Here is a 23131-nt window from a genome sequence, read left to right as displayed (position 1 = left end):
TCTTTGGTAGAGGAAGGGGAAGAGGAATCTACCGCATGACGCTGGGACTCCCTTGAGGGAGTCCGCTCCGGTGGGGGCAAGTCTGAAACTTTTCAGTCAGTTCTGGGTTCAATCTGGCCTGGACCCTTGGGTCTTACAAATAGTGTCCCACGGGTACAAACTGGAGTTTCAAGACGTTCCCCCATGCCGATTTTTCAAATCGGCCTTACCAGTTTCTCTCCCAGACAGGGAGGTAGTAACAGCAGCAATACAAAAATTGTGACAGGATCAAGTCATTGTCCTGGTCCCCCTGTCACAGCAGGGAGATGGGTTTTATTCAAGCCTCTTCGTAGTCCCGAAGCCGGACGGCTCGGTCAGACCGATCCTGAACCTGAAATCTCTGAATCTCTACCTGAAAAGATTAAAATTCAAGATGGAATCTCTGAGGGCAGTGATTTCCAGTCTGGAGGAAGGAGATTTCATGGTGTCAATGGACATAAAGGATGCCTACTTACATGTTCCCATTTATCCTCCGCATCAAGCTTATCTGAGATTCACGATACAGGATTGTCATTACCAATTTCAGACGTTGCCATTTGGACTCTCCACGGCGCCGAGGGTGTTCACCAAGGTGATGGCGGAGATGATGGTCCTACTTCGACAGAAAGGAGTCCATATAATTCCTTACCTGGACGATCTCCTAATAAAAGCGAGGTCCAGGGAACGGTTGGTGCAGAACATTGCACTCTCCCTGACAGTACTTGAACAACACGGTTGGATCATAAACCTTCCAAAGTCACAGTTGACAAGATTGTCCTTTCTGGGGATGATACTGGACACAGAAATACAGAGGGTATTTCTTCCAGTAGAAAAGGCTCTGGAAATCCAGAGAATGGTCAAACAAATTCTGAAACCAACAAGAGTGTCGATTCATCAATGCATTCATTTGTTGGGAAAGATGGTAGCGGTTTGGCCGATTCCATGCCAGAGTATTCCAGTGGGACCTGTTGGACAAGTGGTCAGGATCTCACCTTCACATGCACCAGAAGATAATCCTGTCTTCCAAAGCCAGAATTTCACTCCTGTGGTGGCTACACAGTTCTCACCTACTAGTGGGACGCAGGTTCGGGATTCAGGACTGGGTCCTAGTAACCACGAATGCAAGTCTCCGAGGCTGGGGTGCAGTCACACAGGGAAAAAAATCCAAAACTAAACAAAATCTGCTATAAGCGCCTAATCAAATAATTTTACGGTTTAGAACGACATCATGAGCGCTGCCAATAAAGCACTGTGTATATGCTTTAATAATTACTAGAAGCCAAGAGAAGGTGATTGGCTGCGCTAATGATGTAATTGAAAATAATCTTATTAATGGAGAGCTGACAAATCAATAATAATGAATAAAAAATTTATTTAAAATATTAGTATACCAATATGAATGTAAATACAATATCTTAAAAGATAGTATGTATAAGAATACTCTGAGCTGACCCTAAGTAATATATAAGTAACGATTATTACATAATAGATAGGTGACTAATAATTTCATGAAAAAGGGAAAATTAAATTGACATACATGTAACAGTCAAATCGCTACTCACTAAGGAGCAAATGTTCACAACGAATAGAGACTACACACTCTCTATAAGTACAGAGGCAGCATGTACTTTGAGATGTATGGAAAGTCCCGGCAGCAAGTGGTTTAATAGAGTAGGATAATTAGATTACCTCTCCTGGGCTGTCAATACCGGGCGTCCCCGGTGTGATCCGCTGGAGCCCTTTTTATATGAAGAGACAACTGTGGCAGATTACTCCGAAGGAGACTGTTTGCATGTGCTGTGGGATGTCTCTACGTGAGAAGCTAATTCCTGGAGTCTCCCGTGGGCTGGTGCAAATCCTTTAATATGCCCACCAATGTGCAAAAGGGAGTGAGCCGTCCAGTGCCGTTAAAATGCTGTCAACAAGGCTGCTGTACCTGGTGTGCATCGATGTCGGCCTGGGCTTCCAGGTGTAACAATTGAGATTCTCTCACTGCGGCTAGAATGTCCGTACGCGGCAGCCGCCGCTAATAGCGGAGTGGAAACGCTTGGTAGGAAACGCTGTCCGGAGTCGTCCGTAGTGTGTAGCCGAGACAAAAACGGGTCAGCAGTCAGAGCAATAATGGGAGGAGCCTAACGCATTTCGTCACGATCATGTGACTTTTTCAAAGAGTATTCTTATACATACTATCTTTTTTTTTTTTTTTTTTAATTTCTTTATTTCAGTTGAAGCATAACAAAGAGAATCTCACATTAAGGTATATCAAAGCATACAGTCTTTTGAGAGTATAGTAGAGGTGTCCATTCATCAAACAGTGAGAGTATGGCAATAGTATGAATTAATATAGGGATCAATACATATATACAGCATCGTCACAGAGAGGTTACTCTCAATTAATGAAAATGAGTTGCTTGAGCCCGGATCCACGCCCACACCAGTATCCGTATCAATTCCCCCTCAGTGCAAGGTAGTGTGGCCTCCCTCCCCCTCAACTTGGTTTGGTGAACTAATAATTAGTCAGTATTAAATGAAACTGGGGGGTCCTGTCCATGAACTCTAGTCTCGTACCACAAAGTGTTATGAAAACATCTCCACACTTGTTCTTTTAATGGGCGAGATAAAGTTTCTATGTAACTTTCCCATGTCTCAAAAAATTTCATGGTAAACCGTTCCTTTTGTAAAGAGGCTTCCAGCCATTCCATTCTAAAAATATGAAAAATCTTCCCTGAGAAGAGGGATATTGACGGGGCCGTGGGTTGTAACCACATCTGTAAGATGCATTTTTTAGCTGCTGCGGAAATTATCATTAACAATTTTTTGACACCTTGTGCTATCCCAAGACCCTCCGGCATTATACCAAATATTGCCCACTCAGGGGTAAGCGGTAAATAGTTAACTAAGTGTTGGGTAGTGTATCTCCATATCTGGACCCAAAATCTCCGGATTATGGGGCATCCCCATAGGCAATGAAACAGCTCGGCCCGTTGTGTACCACATCTAGGGCATGATGAGTCTTCTAATAGTCCCATTAGGTGTCTACGGTGTGGCGACAGATACGTTCTATGCCAGACATTCAAAAAGAGTTCGACATAGGACGCAGCAGGTATTAATTTAACAGATAGCTCAAAGGTCCTCAACAGTTTTGTCATGGTAAGAGACGGAAAATAGTCTCTCCACTGTGCCAGTCCCGTCGTCATGTCATCGTATTGTAAAGGTGTGTGCAGGAATGAATAATGAATAGAGATTGCTCTGGAAGGGGGGTTCCCAACCAATAATAGTTTATCCAATGGGTTGTCATAGTCCTGTGGGGACAGTAGCCTAGAGTTAACCGCCACATAATGTTGAGCTTGTAGATACGCTAAGGGGAATCTATTTAATATCGGGAAGAGTGACGCTGCCTGTGTAAACGTAAGTGGTTTTCGCAGTTCGCTATGTGTAATTTGACGTATGGACGTAATACCATGCTTTTCCAAGAGAGTAAAAGGATGGCCTGCGTTCCCATCCTGGAAACTGGGGTTGCGGACTAAGGGGAGGAAAAGAGACACATGCGGGTTTAGAGAGCATTTGCGCCGTAGGGAATGCCAAACTCTCCAAGTGGACATTAGCAGTGGGTTCGCGCTAACCGGAGTGGGTATCTCTCCTTCATGTAAATGCAGAAAAGAAATAATACTGCCGCCATTTAGGAAGGCAGTTTCCAAAGTTGTATTGGAGTATAGATCTCCACCATGTAGCCAGTCTCTTAAGTAACGTAAGTGGGAGGCATAACTGTACTCCAATACATTGGGGAGATTTACACCTCCATTGTGTCTACGCTGCTGTAGTTTCACCAAGCTAATACGCGCTCGCTTACCGTTCCAAATGAAAGTACGCATGATTTTATTAATTTCCGTCGTAGTACTTCTAGACAGCAAAATAGGAAGGGATTGTAATGGGTATAGAAGTCTAGGGAATAAGATCATTTTTACCAAGTTCACTCTGCCCAAGTACGAAATTTTGAGATGTTTCCAACGTTCTGTATCCTCCCTCATACTACGCACAATGTGTTTCAGATTAAGGCTGTATAAGTTGTTCACATTTTTGGGGATCTGTACCCCTAAATAAGTAATTGCTTTGGTAGCCCAACCAACTGGGGTCTCCCGGAACCAAGCCGGCCGCGCATAACCCGGCCTCAAATATAGGGCCGTGGATTTTTCAAAGTTGGCTTCAAACCCTGATACCAGTCCAAATTCTCTAATACGTTCCATCAGCGGTCCCATGTCCTTCCTTGGCTCTGACAAGAACAAGAGGACGTCATCTGCAAATGCCGATATTTTTACCTCCTCCGCGCCAATGTTTATGCCCTTGAAGTGGGGTGAGTTCTGGAGGACGCGTAACATGGGATCTAACGCTAAGTTGAAGAGCAAAGGCGAAAGTGGGCAACCCTGTCTTGTCCCCCTGGTAAGTTCAATGTTGTCCCCCTTAGTCCCATTAATTAATAATGAAGTGTACGGTCGGTTATAGAAAAATTTTATCAAGCATTGAAATGTCCGTCCAAAGCCCCTTCTTTCTAATATGTCGTAAAGGTAGGGCCAAGAGACCATATCAAATGCTTTAGTTGCATCTAGGCTCAGGAGCATATTCGGAGTGTCAGTCTGGAGGCTCGCCGCCATAACTGCAGCTATGGCAGTACGAATCCCCTTCACCGAGTGTCTGCCCTTAGTGAAACCCAGTTGGTGGTCCGTGAGCATAGACGCTAAAAAGGACTGGAGTCTGTCCGCCATTATCTTAGCCAAAATTTTGAAGTCAACGTTCAAGAGTGTAATAGGTCGGTAAGAGGATGGTAGGGAATGATCTTTATTGGGTTTTGGTATCAGGGTTGTATGAGCCTGGTTGAAAGTGGGATATAAGGGAGACTCTACTTGAATATGTCTGTATAAGGCATGTAATGCCGGGACCGCATCGTGATGCAGGAGTTTATAATACTCAGCTGAATAGCCATCTGGTCCTGGCGCCTTGTTTAAGTGCATAGAGGAGATAGCTTTAGCAATTTCTTCCTCTGTGATTGCCCTCTCTAAATCTTCCCGCTGTAGGGGTGTTATACAATGGAGATTAGCCTCATCTAGTAGTTTGGCCGATAAAGCCGGGTCATGCGGGGCCGGCGTGTAAAGTTGACGAAAATAGTCCTGAAACGTCCTCACAACGTCCGTATTTTGAGTGTGTAAGATATTAGTGCGATTGTCACGTATCACAGAAATGTGGCCACGTCGCTTAAAGCTTTTGGTCATGTTTGCTAGTAAAGTCCCCGTTTTGTTTCCCCAGCGGAAATATTTTTGTGTAGTGTAGTCAAGTTTCTGCTGAGCTTGCGCTACTAGGAAACTGTCATACAGGCGACGAGAGCCAACATAGGTGCTGTGAGTGAGGGAGTTAGGATTTGTGATATATTCTGCTAAGTGTAACTGCATCGTGTGTAACAGGTCATCGTGTTGCGCCTTATTTATCCGATTTCTGTTTGCTACATATGACATAATGTGCCCCCTCATCACTGCTTTAGACGTTTCCCAAAACAAGACAGGGTTGTCCCAGTGTTCCAGATTATCGTCTGAGAACTCTGCCCATTTCAATTTGAGAAACCGCTTGAACTGTTCCGAGTGGTAGAGGTATGAGGGGAATCGCCAGAAGAGAGGGCGTGAGTCCATGGAGTGGGTACTAAGTGTAACCGACACCGGGGCATGGTCAGAAACGGCAATGTCACCCATCCGGGCATCCGTAGTATGTGAGAGCAAGGGCGTGGACAGCAGTATATAATCTATGCGGGAGAAGGACCCATGGACCGCCGAGTGAAACGAGTAAGACCTGTCAGTGGGGTTAAACAATCTCCATGGATCAACTAAGGAGTGATCCGCTAGTAATCGAGAGATCTGTCCCCACTGGGGGGCCATTCGGTTAACTGGGACCGGGCTTTTATCAGCCGAAGGGTCCGAGATCGTATTGAAATCGCCGCCTATGATAAGTTCGTGATTGTTTCTACTATGAAGAAGTTGTGAGATACGTTGGTAAAAAGCCGGTTGTTCAGTATTGGGAGCATACAGATTGAGCAGAGTGAACCTAGCATCATAAATTTGAACGTCCATGAGAATATAGCGTCCCTCCGAGTCTAGGTCTGTGTGCAGGATAGTGTAGGGAAGTCGTCGGGCAAAAGCTATTGCCACTCCGCGCGATTTGGTACGGTATGGCGCAGAGATACAGTCGCCTATCCACCCGTCACGTAGTGTGGAATCTTCCCCCCTCTTCCAATGCGTTTCCTGGAGAAATACAATGTCAGGTTTAAGCTTTTTAAGGGCGGAGGTCACTTTTTTGCATTTTATCGGGGTGTTAAGACCCCCCACATTCCATGAGGTGATCGCAATGGAGCAGGGTAGTTGTCGGTAAGAGTTACTTGGCCCAGGGCTATAAGCTGTCATCCTATACCAGTCAATAGTTGCGTATTAACGTAGGTGTATCCAATAAACATGGGGGCATCCCTGTCCCAGCAAGCAGGGTGAACCCCAAGGGTGTATAGCAGGCATGGATCCGGGCCCAATACATGAAGTAAGACCGCATACAGTGCGTCAATCCAAGAAACAGTCATCCTCAACTGAAAATTTTCACAATTTTTCCCTTCCAAACAAACGATGCGCCAGCCCCTGAAATTTATTTCAGGGGGCAGCAAGAATAAACATAAGTATAACCAAACATAAAAAAACAAACACCATAACAGTTGGTAAAATAATATACATAAGATAGAATCAAGCGTGTTAATTAACACAAATATAGGAGAGCGTACCATCTTAGTTTCCAAAAGAGCCAGAGAGGTTCATTATTGTGACCGGGTAGGGGAGTTTCCAGATTGACGAGGCGGCTGTAAGTGAGCCCGGGCCTCAGTCGGGTTATCAAAAATAAATGTCTGCCCATTTTCGGTGATTTTTAGTTTAGCCGGGTACAACAACGCAAAGCGTTTGTTATGATCGACCAAGAATTTACAGAGCGGGGAGAATTCTTTACGTTTCTGGGCCACCGCGACCGAGAAGTCCTGAAAAATGAGAATACGGTGATCCTCTACAACTAAGTCACGGTTCCGTTTAAAAGCAGCCAAGATCCTCTCTTTGTCGCGGAAGTCCAGGAACTTAGCAATTACTGGGCGGGGCCTCCTATCAGGACCCTCACGTTCCGGGCCTAGCCTATGAGCTCGCTCAATACGTGGAACGTCTATGTCGCTATGGAGATTGAGCGCCTCGACCAGGTGTATACCTACAAAATCTATCAAGGCTGACCCCCTAACCTGTTCAGGGATACCCACAAACGAAGGTTATTCCGCCTGTGACGATTTTCCAAGTCATCTACTTTGTCGACAAGCGCTTGATAGGAAGCTATAGTGGGTGCGTTAGACGACTGTATGGCATGTAGTTCATCTTCAACATCACTGACCCGTTGTTCCAATGCACCCAGCCTATTAGAGTGGTCAGACAGTGAAGTCAGAGCTGAATCTAGAGATGTTTGTAATTTGTCTAGCCGTTTGTCAATATTGGGCATGAGTTGGTCAAATTTAACCTCAAATTTGGGAAGGAAACTCTGGAGTTTCTCATCTATCATAGGCATAAGCAATTCAAATTTCTCCTCAATTTTAGGCATTAAGGCATCAAGCAATGCTGACGCCACGTCTGGGGATGATGTGAGAAGTCTCCCCCTCTCCCCAGTGGGATGTACGGGGGAGGAGCCGTCTTGTGGTGAAGGTGGCGGTGGGCCAGGCTTCGCTGGTGTTTTTTTGGGGTTAACCATAGTACGAGTGGTTCTGGGCGGGAGTGAGGACAATGATTTGTTAAGAAACTTGTCCATACACCAGACCAGACTATAAATAATCTAAGCGTCAAAATATCAAGGGGTAAGGCAGTTCCAGCCCAGGATTGATATAACCAGGAGATAAGAGGCCGCTCTCCAAAGAAATCTACAAGTTTACATCCTTGGGGTCAAACAATGAACGCTAGAATGAGAATTACCCGAGGCTTAACACCACATAATGTATACAGAGATAATGGTATAATGGTATAATAATTTGAGTAATAGCTAAGAGCCGATCGTGAAGTACAAGGAACGATTGCAGTTAGATCATACACCCCCAGTTCCAAAACCCCACACAGTTAAGAGTAGAAGAAATATATAAATCAAAAGAAAGTAGGGTTGTAGCAGATATGAAAAAAAAAAAGAAAAAAAAAATTAAATAAATAAAAGTTACACTATCCAACCACAAGTTGGAGCTGTTGCTATGTATAGTAGATTTTCAGGGCTCCTGAATATGATAAGGCTCAGAGTATGTGAATAAATGAGGGAAGTCCAGTAGAAAACTAGGGCAATGAAGTGTGAAAAGTCAGCACAATAAAGGTGAATGACCTCTTCGCCTTGGGAAGCCGCCGGGGGTTTGGGTAAAAAAGGCAAGGTCCAGTTAAAGGCAGATCTTCTTAGTAACAGGCATCTAGCAGTCCTCTGCAATCGCAAAATCAACTGTTCATGGGAAAGTTTTGCAGCTAAATACAGAGCCGTAGTCTCACCCGGTTGTAATTTATAGGTGTGAGCACGATAAGTCCCCAGTGTCAGGAGAGTATGGGTGTAAGTTATGAGCAAGGAGGGGGGAGAAAATCAAAGTAGAGGGGGTAATTGGAGTGAGCTGGGAAGGACGGCGTTGGGGGGTTGGGAAACACAATAGGGGGGAACGGAACAGAGATGAGGGGGGGATAAGGGATCAGGGTCTGTTAGTAAAAGAGAAAGGGAGAAAGTGGGGCAGACACACAATATTAGTACCTGAGGGAGAGGGAGTACACCATCTAGTGTAGTTAAGCAGGGTCTCCACTGGTGCCGTCAACGATGCCGCAGGAGTCACAAGGTGAAGAAGGTTCCAGGGACCTCGCACGGTCAGTCTGGTATGCAGTCCCTGTAGGAGCAATTTCACCAAGGCGGAAGGGTCACGGTCAGTGGCTGTGTAGCAGCAGGATTCGTCCGTGTCGAGTCTCCCGTTTCACGGATGTTGCGGGACGTAGGGCTCAGGCACGTCTCTGAGAACGGCAGCAGTTCCCCGTTGTCGCTTGCAGGCAACAGCGGGAGCAAGGTCAGTGAGCAGCTGTTAGACAATACGCTCCACGGTGTGCATCCGCGACTCCTCGCTCCGATGGGGGCTCCCCGCCTCAGCACAGATGACAAGTCAGGGACGCAGGATTGGTGAGCGGCGGTCAGTCGGGCGCCGTGGACAGCGCGCTCCGAGTCCCAGCAGGGATCACACACAGGAGCGGACGGGCGTCCACGACTCCTCGCGTCTCGTTCCGATGCGGGCTCCCCGCCTCCACACAGAAACCAGCCCAGGGGCACGGGATCAGTCGGGTGCCGTGGGCAGCGTACTTCGAGCCCCAGCGAGGGTCACAGTTAAGAGCGGATGTGCGTCCACGCCTCGCTCCGACGGGGGTTCCTTGCCTCAGCCCAGTGAACAGTGCAGGGATGGGTGTATGTAGAGAGGTGGCGGTTAACCGCGGGTAGTGTCCACAGCTAACAGCGGGGGTTATGGGTGAAGGTCCGTTCGCGCCATCAGCACGTTGTGGGTATGGCGGCCATCAGATCCGACGGCCTGACTCCGGGGTATTGTATGAGTCTTCTACACAATATTGGTATCCCTCTGATCAGGGCAAGTTCGGCTGTCAGATAGTATGTTTTCCCTTCATTGGGTCCCGTATAAGGGAAGGATCGTGAGGGATTTCTCATGTAGCATGGAGGAGCCACATTAAAAAGCGGCCATGCTAGCTGGCCCCGCCCCCGGAAAGTACATACTATCTTTTAAGATATTGTATTTACATTCATATTGGTATACTAATATTTTAAATACACAGGGAAAAAGCTTCCAAGGAAGATGGTCAAGTCAGGAAACTTGTCTTCACATAAACGTTCTGGAGTTGAGAGCCATTTACAACGGCCTTCTACAAGCGGTGCATCTTCTACAAGATCTACCTGTACAGATCCAGTCGGACAATGTAACAGCAGTAGCGTACATAAACCGTCAGGGCGGAACAAAAAGCAGAGCAGCGATGGTAGAGGCGACAAAGATCCACCTCTGGGCGGAAAGACATGCAAGAGCTCTGTCTGCAATTTTCATTCCGGGAGTGGACAACTGGGAAGCAGACTTCCTCAGCAGACACGATCTCCATCCAGGAGAATGGGGCCTCCACCAAGAAGTCTTCGCAGAGGTGGCAGGTCTTTGGGGAGTTCCTCAAGTAGACATGATGGCATCTCGTCTCAACAAGAAGCTTCAGAGATATTGTTCCAAGTCGAGAGACCCTCAAGCAATAGCAGTGGATGCACTGGTGACACAGTGGGTGTTTCGGTCGGTGTATGTCTTCCCTCCAATTCCACTAATTCCAAAAGTTCTCAAGATCATAAGAAGAACAAGGGTTCGAGCGATCCTCATTGTCCCAGACTGGCCAAGGAGGGCTTGGTATCAAGATCTTCAGGAGTTACTGATAGAAGATCCTCGGCCTCTTCCTCTTCGCGAGGACCTGCTACAGCAGGGGCTGTGCGTGTATCAAGACTTACCGCGGCTACGTTTGACGGCATGGCTGTTGAGCGCCGGATCCTAGCCCGAAAGGGTATTCCCAAAGAAGTCATTCCCACACTTATTCAGGCCAGGAAAGGAGTAACGTCTAAACATTACCACCGTATTTGGAGAAAATGTGTCTTGGTGTGAATCCAAGAAGGCTCCAACGGAAGAGTTGCAGTTAGGACGTTTTCTCCATTTTCTACAGGCGGGTGTGGATGCGGGCCTAAAATTGGGCTCAATTAAGGTCCAGATTTCAGCCTTATCAGTTTTCTTTCAGAAACATTTGGCCTCCCTTCCAGAAGTTCAGACGTTCGTGAAAGGGGTTTTGCACATCCAACCTCCATTTGTGCCTCCGGTGGAACCATGGGATCTTAACGTGGTGTTACAGTTCCTTCAATCAAATTGGTTTGAACCTTTACAGGAGGTAGAGTTGAAATTTCTCACTTGGAAAGTGGTCATACTGTTGGCCTTGGCATCCGCAAGGAGGGTGTCTGAGTTAGCGGCCTTGTCTCGCAGGAGCCCTTACTTGATCTTCCATGAAGATCGGGCGGAGTTAAGAACTCGTCAGCAATTCTTCCGAAGGTTTTTTCCTCTTTCCATATAAACCAACCTATTGTGGTGCCAGTGGCTACTGACACCTTCGCTGCATCAAAGTCTCTGGATGTGGTCAGAGCTTTGAAAATTTATGTTGCTAGAACAGCTCAGATACGAAAAACAGAGAGGCTCAGTTTGTCCTGTATGCTCCCAATAAGGTTGGGTGTCCTGCTTCCAAGCAGACCATTGCGCGCTGGATCAGAGGTACGATTCAGCACGCTCATTCCACGGCAGGATTGCCGATACTGAAATCTGTAAATGCCCATTCTACTAGAAAGGTGGGCTCGTCCTGGGCGGCTGCCCGGGGGGTCTTGGCTTTACAACTTTGCCGAGCAACTACTTGGTCAGGGGCAAACACGTTTGCAAAGTTTTACAAGTTTGACACCTTGGCCGATGAGGACCTCAAGTTTGGTCAATCGGTGCTGCAGGGTCATCCGCACTCTCCCGCCCGTACTGGAGCTTTGGTATAACCCCATGGTACTGAAGTGGAGCTCAGCATCCTCTAGGACGTATGAGAAAATAGGATTTTAATACCTACCGGTAAATCCTTTTCTCCTAGTCCGTAGAGCAGGCATTCCCAACCGCGGTCCTCAAGGCACACCAACAGTGCAGGTTTTTGTGATATCCAGGCTTCAGCACAGATGGTTAAATCAAAATAACTGAGGTACTAATTAAGTCACCTGTGTTCAAGCCTGGATATCACTAAAACCAGGACTGTTAGTGTGCCTTGAGGACCGCGGTTGGGAAACACTGCCGTAGAGGATGCTGGGCACCCGACCCAGTGCGTACTTTACCTGCAGTTGTTAGTTTTGTAGTTACACAAATGTTGTGTTATGATTATTTTCATCATGTTGCTGCAATTGTTCATGCCCGTTGGCATGTGTTATGTTGAATGCCATGTAGTGCGGCATGGTTGAGGTGTGAGCTGGTATGAATCTCACCGTTAAATTAAAAGTACATCCTTTCCTCGAAATGTCCGTCTCCCTGGGCACAGTTCCTATACTGAGGTCTGGAGGAGGGGCATAGAGGGAGGAGCCAGTTCACACCCTTGAAAAGTCTTAAAGTGCCCATGGCTCCTGTGGAACAGTCTATACCCCATGGTACTGAAGTGGACCCCAGCATCCTCTACGGACTAGGAGAAAAGGATTTACCGGTAGGTATTAAAATCCTATTTTAATCACCTAGTACATAGTACTAGATTAGTTCCCCCTTTATAGGTATACGGCTTGTGTTCCAGATTCTGCACAGATAACTCCACCCTGCACATTCGTTCGCAAGCACACCTGACACTAAACATTGCTTCTCTATTCGCAGTCCTGGGCAAGGATGTTAAACACACAGACACTGGGGCTATTAATGGAATATATCTGTGAGTGGCGGTACAAACAGTATTATACTGGGTAAAAGTGCATAGAATACAGTTTATTTTCAGTTGGTTTTGAATATGATATTGTAATTTCTCTGCATATAGCAGCCTTCAGTTCATTAATGGTTCTTGGTAGATGTGTGTAGACCTCCGCTATCAGATGGCCCCGTCGGCTGTGTAGATGACTTTCATGAAGCTGATGCGGATTGTTTTCCACCCAGTTGCGGAAATTGTACTTGGTAACGTAGCCAGACAAATGAAAGTGAGCTTCATCATGAAACTGCATTGACAACGCTGGAAATGACCGGCCGAGTGATGTTCAGAAATTGACTACAAATGTGTATCACGAATGAAGACCACCATCTGGGCAATATCATATTCACACCAATTGAAAATAAACTGTATACCATGCACTTTTATATATATATTTATATATATTTTATATATATATAAATAGTAGCGGTTACGTAGCCGGCGCCCGGGATCCTGGCGTTCAGCATACCAACGATGGGATCCTGAATGCTGGTTAACAGGGACTATTCCCACTCGACACTCATAGAGTGGGAATAGCACCTGTGGCGAGCACAGCGAGCGGGCCTTGGTTGCGCTGATCCCTCCCCTTCGCCGGCATTCTGGCAGCCAGGATCCCAGCATCACGTCTACCTAACCCTCTGTACAAATTTATATATATATATATATATATATATATATATATAAATTTGTACAATGTGTTGCCACTAAAGTTTTGGTGCACATTTGTTCTGCAACTTGCACCATGTAATAGAGTGTGAGATTTCTGGGGTCTACATAACTCGCAGGAGACATCACGCGAGACTTGCAAGCAGGAATGTGAATTACATCATGTAAGTTGCTTAGTTTGAAAGAAAATGATCCATTGGTACCAAAAAGACAGTGGGGCTAATTGAGACCTGATCGCTCTCGACGGATTTCTTGCAGTCCTGCGTTTGCATAGTCGCCGGTCTAAACTGCGCATGCATATGCACCGCAATGCGCAGGCGCGACGCACGGGTACAAAGTGGATCGCCGCTCAGCGATGGGTTTGTGCGAAGGATCCATTCGCACAGGCGTTTGCAAGGAGATTGACAGGAAGAAGGCATTTGTGGTTGGTAACTAACCATTTTCTGGGAGTGTTTGGAAAAACGCAGGCGGATCCATGCGTTTGCAGGGAGGGTTCCTGACATCAGTTCCGCCCACGAACAAGCTGAAGTGATCGCGGAGGCTGATAAGTCCTGGGCTGCGCAGTGACTGCACAAGATCTGTTTGTACAGCTCTGCTACACATGCGTTCACACACTTGCAAAGCGGAAATACACTCCCCTATGGGCGGCGACTATGCAAACGTAGGACTGCAAAAAAAACCTAGCGAGCGATCTGGTCTGAATTAGGTCCAGTGTATTAGTGGAGGTTTTTTGCTTAGAGAGAGTTACTGGTTTGCTGTTAGCTATGTCTTTCAGGCTGAGAGTTGGGGGTGAGGAGAGGCAGAAGGATGTGTTTGTCACCCAGCCTGAGAGTGAGGAGGAGGAGGATGATGAAGAGCCTGCTGTGTCTCTCCCCGGGAAGACACTTACCGGCAGAAATGTGCGCTTCAGTTACAATGAGAATTGCGCACTGGTGCACGCTATGCTGCCTGTGTTTGATCGCCTTCTTGGATGTCAGTCGCACCGAACCACCCTGGCACGCAAGAAGGCAATGTGGAAGTCCATCACGGACGCCGTTAACGCTGTGAGCTCCTACCGGCGGTGTGTGGAGAATGTTAAAAAGCGGTTTAACGACGTCAAGCGTGTCTTAAAAGCCAAGATGGTGGAGGAGCTCCACGAGGCGCAGAGGACAGGGGGTGGCCATTCTGCATCTATCCTCTACACATCCTTCGAGGAGGAGTTAAAGCAGGTGATCCCACCCAAAATCCTCCCTGGGTCTCACATTGAGTATACGGATCGTCCTCCATCCCAAGCCCATCCTAGTGAGTAATGTTTCCCTTTTTTCAGTGTGAACTTTGGACTTTTATAGTGTAGACTCTTGTCTTAGATAGCGAAACTGATACTGTTTAAATACCACTGAATGTAATTCCAAAATCGTGATGAGTGTGAGGAAACCTAGCAGAGGAAGTGTCATTAGCAAATGTGTGCAATGTTCACCCTTTCTGTTTTTTTACTTTCCTTAGCTACGCAACAGAAGAGGACTTCTACCCACGTGAGGTCTTCTACCGTGGCTGCAAAAAGGCATCGTCCACAAACAGAAGACAGTGAGGCTGGTGAGTACAAAAAATGTGGGGGTAACTTTAGTGGGTGCCATTGCTATGGGGCCCAGATGCTTAGGGGGCCTGGACCCAGGTTTTATAGTCCCATACCAATTTCCCAGATTTGCCTGGTAAGCATTTGTGTCTGATCCATTGGGCAGCCACAATTGTGTGCCATTACTTTTTCAGTGAGAAGTGCAAGTAGGCGATAGTATATATTGATAAGGGGGCACTGTCGTGATGTGGTATAATCTTATCTGCTCATTGTAATATATAATGTTACATAATAAGAGCGGAAGTACTTTATTGTGTTACATTTTGTAAGCAGGGCACGGATATGGCGCAGCAGATTATTTACTGCTGCGGAGAGGTGTCTGTCAAGCAGCAAACTTCCCATACAGAAATTACATAATGACCATACTTGTGTGGTGAAAATAATAACTTAATGACGTGAATAATGAAACCACCTGTGTGCAAGCATGGAAATTGTTATGAGGGACAATTTGCTAGAGACTGTTTTTTAATAACAAACTATACATACAGAACATTATTTTCTTCTTTAAAGGTCCATCTCGTGCAGCTCCCCCAAGATCGGTGGTGGTTGAGGAGTTTAAGGATCAGCAGGAAATTATCCTGACACCGATTGCGCCGCTTTTGCCGCCTGACCACACCGCAGCTGGATTTGCCATGGAGGAACAGCAGCAGGTTCCCCCACAGCCCACGCCAACATCTCAAACAACGCCATCTGTGGAGGAGGTGGCCCAGCCACTGGAGAGCTTCCGGCAAACTCAAGTCAAATACATGACCACGCAGACGCAGCAGATGAACAATATCAGCAGCCAGCTGCGTAAACTTACAAATGTGGCCAGAGTGGCTCAGGGTACGCGAGACCGAAGGGCCCATCAGCTTGACATGCGGCTCCGTGACATTAGTCGGGCTATTCGGGCACAAACAGAGGCCGTTATTAGCCTGACAAAGGAGCTTACAAGCCAAAGGGTTACAGCAGAAGCACAGAGTGTGTCGGTGAGTAGTCTGACACCTACCCCCCAAACCGGGTCACCAACCACGCCCCTAAGGTGGAGTGTGCGCACATGTCGTAGTGTGGGTAAAGGGGTAGGTAGGGGCAGAGGGAGTTCAGGCCCCAAAAAATAATTGTTTATGGTTGTTTGATCGGATTGTTTATTTCTCTATCGTCCTAAGTGGATGCTGGGGTTCCTGAAAGGACCATGGGGAATAGCGGCTCCGCAGGAGACAGGGCACAAAAAAGTAAAGCTTTACTAGGTCAGGTGGTGTGCACTGGCTCCTCCCCCTATGACCCTCCTCCAGACTCCAGTTAGATTTTGTGCCCGAACGAGAAGGGTGCAATCTAGGTGGCTCTCCTAAAGAGCTGCTTAGAGAAAGTTTAGTTTAGGTTTTTTTCTTTACAGTGAGTCCTGCTGGCAACAGGATCACTGCAACGTGGGACTTAGGGGGAAAGTAGTAAACTCACCTGCATGCAGAGTGGATTTGCTGCTTGGCTACTGGACACCATTAGCTCCAGAGGGATCGAACACAGGCCCAGCCGTGGAGTCCGGTCCCGGAGCCGCGCCGCCGACCCCCTTGCAGATGCTGAAGCGTGAAGAGGTCCGGAAACCGGCGGCTGAAGACTCCTCAGTCTTCATAAGGTAGCGCACAGCACTGCAGCTGTGCGCCATTTTCCTCTCAGCACACTTCACTGGGCAGTCACTGAGGGTGCAGAGCGCTGGGGGGGGGCGCTCTGAGAGGCAAATATAAACCTTATACAAGGCTAAAAATACCTCACATATAGCCCATAGGGGCTATATGGAGATATTTAACCCCTGCCTGACTGGAAAAATAGCGGGAGAAGAACCCGCCGAAAAAGGGGCGGGGCCTATCTCCTCAGCACACGGCGCCATTTTCTGTCACAGCTCCGCTGGTCAGAACGGCTCCCAGGTCTCTCCCCTGCACTGCACTACAGAAACAGGGTAAAACAGAGAGGGGGGGCACATTAATGGCTATATATATATATATATTAAAGCAGCTATAAGGGAGCACTTAATATAAGGATATCCCTTGTATATATAGCGCTTTGTGGTGTGTGCTGGCAGACTCTCCCTCTGTCTCCCCAAAAGGGCTAGTGGGTCCTGTCTTCATTAGAGCATTCCCTGTGAGTTTGCGGTGTGTGTCGGTACGTGGTGTCGACATGTATGAGGACGATATTGGTGTGGAGGCGGAGCAATTGCCAAATATGCAGATGTCACCCCCCAGGGGGTCGACACCAGAATGGATGCCTTTATTTGTGGAATTACGTGATGGTTTATCTTCCCTTAAACAGTCAGTTGAGGACATGAGGCGGCCGGACAATCAATTAATGCCTGTCCAGGCGCCTCAAACACCGTCAGGGGCTGTAAAACGCCCTTTGCCTCAGTCGGTCGACACAGACCCAGACACGGGCACTGATTCCAGTGACGACGGTAGAAATTCAAACGTATTTTCCAGTAGGGCCACACGTTATATGATTTTGGCAATGAAGGAGACGTTACATTTAGCTGATACTACAGATACCGTAAAACAGGGTATTATGTATGGTGTGAAAAAACTACAAACAGTTTTTCCTGAATCAGAAGAATTAAATGACGTGTGTGATGAAGCGTGGGTTGCTCCTGATAAAAAGTTGATAATTTCAAAAAAGTTATTGGCATTATACCCTTTCCCGCCAGAGGTTAGGGCGCGCTGGGAAACACCCCCTAAGGTGGACAAGGCGCTCACACACTTATCCAAACAAGTGGCGTTACCCTCTCCTGAGACGGCCGCACTTAAGGATCCATCAGATAGAAAGATGGAAGTTATTCAAAAGAATATATACACACATGCAGGTGTTATACTACGACCAGCTATAGCAACTGCCTGGATGTGCAGTGCTGGAGTAGTTTGGTCAGAATCCCTGATTGAAAATATTGATACCCTAGATAGGGACAATGTTTTACTGTCGTTAGAACAAATAAAGGATGCATTTATCTATATGCGTGATGCACAGAGGGATATTTGCACACTGGCATCTCGGATGAGTGCTATGTCCATTTCAGCCAGAAGAGCCTTATGGACACGACAGTGGACAGGCGATGCGGATTCAAAACGTCACATGGAGGTTTTGCCGTATAAAGGGGAGGAGTTATTTGGAGTTGGTCTATCAGACTTGGTGGCCACGGCTACTGCCGGGAAATCCACTTTTTTACCTCAAGTCACTCCCCAACAGAGAAAGGCACCGACCTTTCAACCGCAGCCTTTTCGCTCCTACAAAAATAAGAGAGCAAAGGGCTTGTCGTACCTGCCACGAGGCAGAGGAAGAGGGAAGAGACACCAACAGGCAGCTCCTTCCCAGGAACAGAAGCCCTCCCCGGCTCCTGCAAAAACCTCAGCATGACGCTGGGGCCTCTCAAGCGGACTCGGGGACAGTGGGGGGCCGTCTCAAAAATTACAGCGCGCAGTGGGCTCACTCGCAGGTAGACCCCTGGATCCTGCAGATAATATCTCAGGGGTACAGGTTGGAATTAGAGACGGATCCTCCTCATCGTTTCCTGAAGTCTGCCTTACCAACCGTCTCTTCCGAAAGGGAGAGGGTGTTGGAAGCCATTCACAAGCTGTACGCTCAGCAGGTGATAGTCAAAGTACCCCTATTACAACAAGGAAAGGGGTATTATTCCACTCTATTTGTGGTACCGAAGCCGGATGGCTCGGTAAGGCCTATTCTAAATCTGAAGTCCTTGAACCTCTACATAAAAAAGTTCAAGTTCAAGATGGAGTCACTCAGAGCAGTGATAGCGAACCTGGAAGAAGGGGACTTTATGGTATCCTTGGACATCAAGGATGCGTATCTACACGTTCCGATTTACCCCGCACACCAGGGGTACCTCAGGTTCATTGTTCAAAACTGTCACTATCAGTTTCAGACGCTGCCGTTCGGATTGTCCACGGCGCCTCGGGTCTTTACCAAGGTAATGGCCGAGATGATGATTCTTCTTCGAAGAAAAGGCGTATTAGTTATCCCATACTTGGACGATCTCCTAATAAGGGCAAGGTCCAGAGAACAGCTGGAGACAGCTTTAGCACTATCTCAAGAGGTGCTAAGACAACACGGGTGGATTCTGAATATTCCAAAATCCCATTTAATCCCGACAACTCGTCTGCTGTTCCTAGGAATGATTCTGGACACGGTTCAGAAAAAGGTTTTCCTTCCAGAGGAAAAAGCCAAGGAGTTATCCGATCTGGTCAGGAACCTCCTAAAACCAGGAAAAGTGTCAGTACATCAATGCACAAGAGTCCTGGGAAAAATGGTGGCTTCTTACGAAGCAATTCCATTCGGCAGATTCCATGCAAGAATATTCCAAAGGGATCTGTTGGACAAATGGTCAGGGTCGCATCTGCAGATGCACCTGCGAATAACCCTGTCACCAAAGACAAGGGTGTCACTTCTGTGGTGGTTGCAGAAGGCTCACCTATTAGAAGGCCGCAGATTCGGCATTCAGGATTGGATCCTGGTGACCACGGACGCCAGCCTGAGAGGCTGGGGAGCAGTCACACAAGGAAGAAACTTCCAGGGAGTATGGACGAGTCTGGAAAAGTCTCTTCACATAAACATTCTGGAACTAAGAGCAATCTACAATGCTCTAAGCCAGGCGGAACTTCTCCTGCAAGGAAAGCCGGTGTTGATTCAGTCGGACAACATCACGGCGGTCGCCCATGTAAACAGGCAGGGCGGCACAAGAAGCAGGAGTGCAATGGCAGAAGCTGCCAAGATTCTTCGCTGGGCGGAGAATCACGTGATAGCACTGTCAGCAGTGTTCATCCCGGGCGTGGACAACTGGGAAGCAGACTTCCTCAGCAGACACGATCTTCATCCGGGAGAGTGGGGTCTACATCCAGAAGTCTTCAACATGTTAATAGACCGTTGGGAAAGACCAATTGTAGACATGATGGCGTCTCGCCTCAACAAGAAACTGGACAAATATTGCGCCAGGTCAAGAGATCCACAGGCAATAGCTGTGGACGCACTGGTAACTCCTTGGGTGTACCAGTCAGTGTATGTGTTTCCTCCTCTGCCGCTCATACCAAAGGTATTGAAGATCATACGGCAAAGAAGAGTAAGAACAATACTAGTGGTTCCGGATTGGCCGAGAAGGACTTGGTATCCGGAACTTCAAGAGATGCTCACGGACGAACCGTGGCCTCTACCTCTGAGAAGGGACCTGCTACAGCAGGGTCCCTGTCTTTTTCAAGACTTACCGCGGCTGCGTTTGACGGCATGGCGGTTGAACGCCAGATCCTAAAAGGGAAAGGCATTCCAGAAGAAGTCATTCCTACCTTGATTAAGGCACGGAAGGAAGTCACCGTGAAACATTATCACCGCATTTGGCGAAAATATGTAGCGTGGTGCGAGGATCGGAGGGTTCCGACGGAGGAATTCCAACTGGGTCGTTTCCTACATTTCCTGCAATCAGGATTATCTATGGGTCTCAAATTGGGATCCATTAAGGTTCAAATTTCGGCCCTGTCAATATTCTTCCAAAAAGAATTGGCCTCTGTCCCTGAGGTCCAGACTTTTGTCAAGGGAGTACTGCATATACAGCCTCCTGTGGTGCCTCCGGTGGCACCGTGGGATCTAAATGTAGTTTTAGATTTCCTCAAATCCCATTGGTTTGAACCATTGAAAAAGGTGGATTTGAAATATCTCACATTGAAAGTGACTATGTTACTAGCCCTGGCCTCTGCCAGGAGAGTATCTGAATTGGCGGCTTTATCTTATAAAAGTCCTTATCTAATCTTCCATTCGGATAGGGCAGAACTGCGGACTCGTCCGCATTTTCTCCCTAAAGTGGTATCAGCATTTCATCTGAACCAACCTATTGTGGTGCCTGCGGCCACTAGCGACTTGGAGGACTCCAAGTTGTTGGACGTTGTCAGAGCCTTAAAAATATACATTGCAAGGACGGCTGGAGTCAGAAAATCTGACTCGCTGTTTATATTGTATGCACCCAACAAGTTGGGCGCACCTGCTTCTAAGCAGTCGATTGCTCGTTGGATTTGTAACACAATTCAACTTGCACATTCTGTGGCAGGCCTGCCACAGCCTAAAACTGTAAAAGCCCACTCCACAAGGAAGGTGGGCTCATCTTGGGCGGCTGCCCGAGGGGTCTCGGCATTACAACTCTGCCGAGCAGCTACGTGGTCGGGGGAGAACACGTTTGTAAAATTTTACAAATTTGATACCCTGGCAAAGGAGGACCTGGAGTTCTCTCATTCGGTGCTGCAGAGTCATCCGCACTCTCCCGCCCGTTTGGGAGCTTTGGTATAATCCCCATGGTCCTTTCAGGAACCCCAGCATCCACTTAGGACGATAGAGAAAATAAGAATTTACTTACCGATAATTCTATTTCTCGGAGTCCGTAGTGGATGCTGGGCGCCCATCCCAAGTGCGGATTATCTGCAATTCTTGTACATAGTTATTGTTAACTAATTCGGGTTATTGTTAAGGAGCCATCTTTAAGAGGCCCTTTCTGTTGTCATACTGTTAACTGGGTTTAGATCACAAGTTGTACGGTGTGATTGGTGTGGCTGGTATGAGTCTTACCCGGGATTCAAAATGCCTCCCTTATTGTGTATGCTCGTCCGGGCACAGTACCTAACTGGAGTCTGGAGGAGGGTCATAGGGGGAGGAGCCAGTGCACACCACCTGACCTAGTAAAGCTTTACTTTTTTGTGCCCTGTCTCCTGCGGAGCCGCTATTCCCCATGGTCCTTTCAGGAACCCCAGCATCCACTACGGACTCCGAGAAATAGAATTATCGGTAAGTAAATTCTTATTTTTTCTGTGTTCAGTAAAATTTGTTACCCCAAAAAATGGTGTCATTCGTTTTCAAGTATAAGTTATGTGTATTTAGAAGTAAAATTATTGCTAATGGGTTTTAAAACTAGGGCCGGGATGTACTGAAGTCCCAGTTCTGCGGCCGTGCTGAATGCCGGCTGAACTCAGACTTTTTTTTAAAGGGGCAATCATGTACGAGACTTAACCATGCCTTGGACATGATTACCCCATTAAAAAAAGTCAGAGTCCGGTGGGCGGGCCATCCAGCATGGCTGCTTTTAACATGGGCTTCGGCTTGCAGGCTAAGAATCACTAGCCATCCTCCTGCATTATATCCCCCACTCTCTTGAAAAGGGTATCCAGCCTTTCCCTGACCTGTCGGGAACTCAGAATTACCCTGGACGAGTGGGTTCAAGACTATATGCCCCCGGAATCCGGCCCTCAAAAAGACGGCCTGCATGAACGCCGGTGGCCTGACTGGCGCGAAGTGTGATGCCCCGTGTCCGGCTGTCCCGACCCCTATTGCTGGCTTTACGACCGTTACTTACCCGCCGCTCCTTGCTGCAGACGGCCGAGCGCTGTGGTCGAGTCAGCCCGGAGACTGACGGAGGAGGACGGGAGTCTCCTGCTGCCCTGAGACCGCCTGTTTGTACGGCAGCTGACGCGTAGGGTTCCCGCGGCTGCCCGTGACGGGAGTCCCTGACTGCGGTGACTGGTGGCTAACTGACCCCTGCACCCACCCCAACTTCTCCGGCCCTTGCTGACGGATCCACGATCAGGCCTGAGGCGGCGGAGAGGCGGACAGCTTCCGCGACTGAAGGCGGGCCTGCGGCGGCGGAGGACTCAGGGAGACGCCTGCCTGCTGACACGCGGTGGACGCCGGCTACACCTACGATTGCCCCTTCACTACTCTTTGCCTCCTGCCCCTGCTGTCCGGCCCGGTGATTCTGCTTCCCGGGCTCTCCCTGATGCACCCGCTGGCCTCATCTGTCATCCTGCGAGAGCGCTGAACACACTGGAGCCGCTGTCCGTGCCTTCGTGAGCGAACATTGGAGCTGGCAGATCCGTCCCTGCCTGGAAATACAAGGACCGCCTTCCCGGCTGCACCTGAGGCCAGAGAACGAGTGCCAAACGCAGCCTAACCCGGTGAAGAGGTGAGCAGCGTTCGTGCCTGAGACCCCGGGGGAGGTGTCCATTATTGCCCCTCTGCTTCCTTTTCCCCCCTTACTCCCAAGCCCAGTGACTCTGACTCCTGGAGACTCACTGATACACCTGTTGGGTTTGACCTGAGGGGATTGGACAGTGAAGTGGAGACTGCTACAGAGGACTACATTTCTGCCTGAGACCGCTGAACTCTGCAGGTGGGACTGTGTCTCCGTCTGCATCTGACCCTACTTGGCAGCTGAGAGACCTACTTGCAGCAACTTTGAACTTTTATTTTATTTTTT

At 47.9% G+C, this 23131-nt stretch overlaps 1 protein-coding gene across 4 annotated transcripts in view; it reads left to right on the top strand.

Moving 5' to 3' along the window:
- LOC135054824 (uncharacterized) overlaps positions 1 to 16005 on the top strand; it is a 43240-nt gene extending 27235 nt beyond the window's left edge. For 3 of the 4 annotated variants that reach the window (XM_063958202.1, XM_063958203.1, XM_063958201.1), the window contains exons 10-12: positions 14028 to 14546; positions 14748 to 14837; positions 15388 to 16005. In XM_063958202.1, the coding sequence (XP_063814272.1) occupies positions 14028 to 14546; positions 14748 to 14837; positions 15388 to 15974 (1196 nt within the window). In that variant the 3' untranslated portion in view covers positions 15975 to 16005. The remainder of the gene's footprint in view (positions 1 to 14027; positions 14547 to 14747; positions 14838 to 15387) is intronic. The other variant, XM_063958204.1, reaches the window with a different exon arrangement.
- Positions 16006 to 23131: the final 7126 nt, after the last annotated feature.

Source organism: Pseudophryne corroboree, chromosome 3, assembly GCF_028390025.1.
Source record: "Pseudophryne corroboree isolate aPseCor3 chromosome 3, aPseCor3.hap2, whole genome shotgun sequence".
In the NCBI taxonomy this organism is placed as follows: Eukaryota; Metazoa; Chordata; class Amphibia; order Anura; family Myobatrachidae; genus Pseudophryne; species Pseudophryne corroboree.
This window is presented reverse-complemented; position numbering and strand designations above follow the sequence as displayed.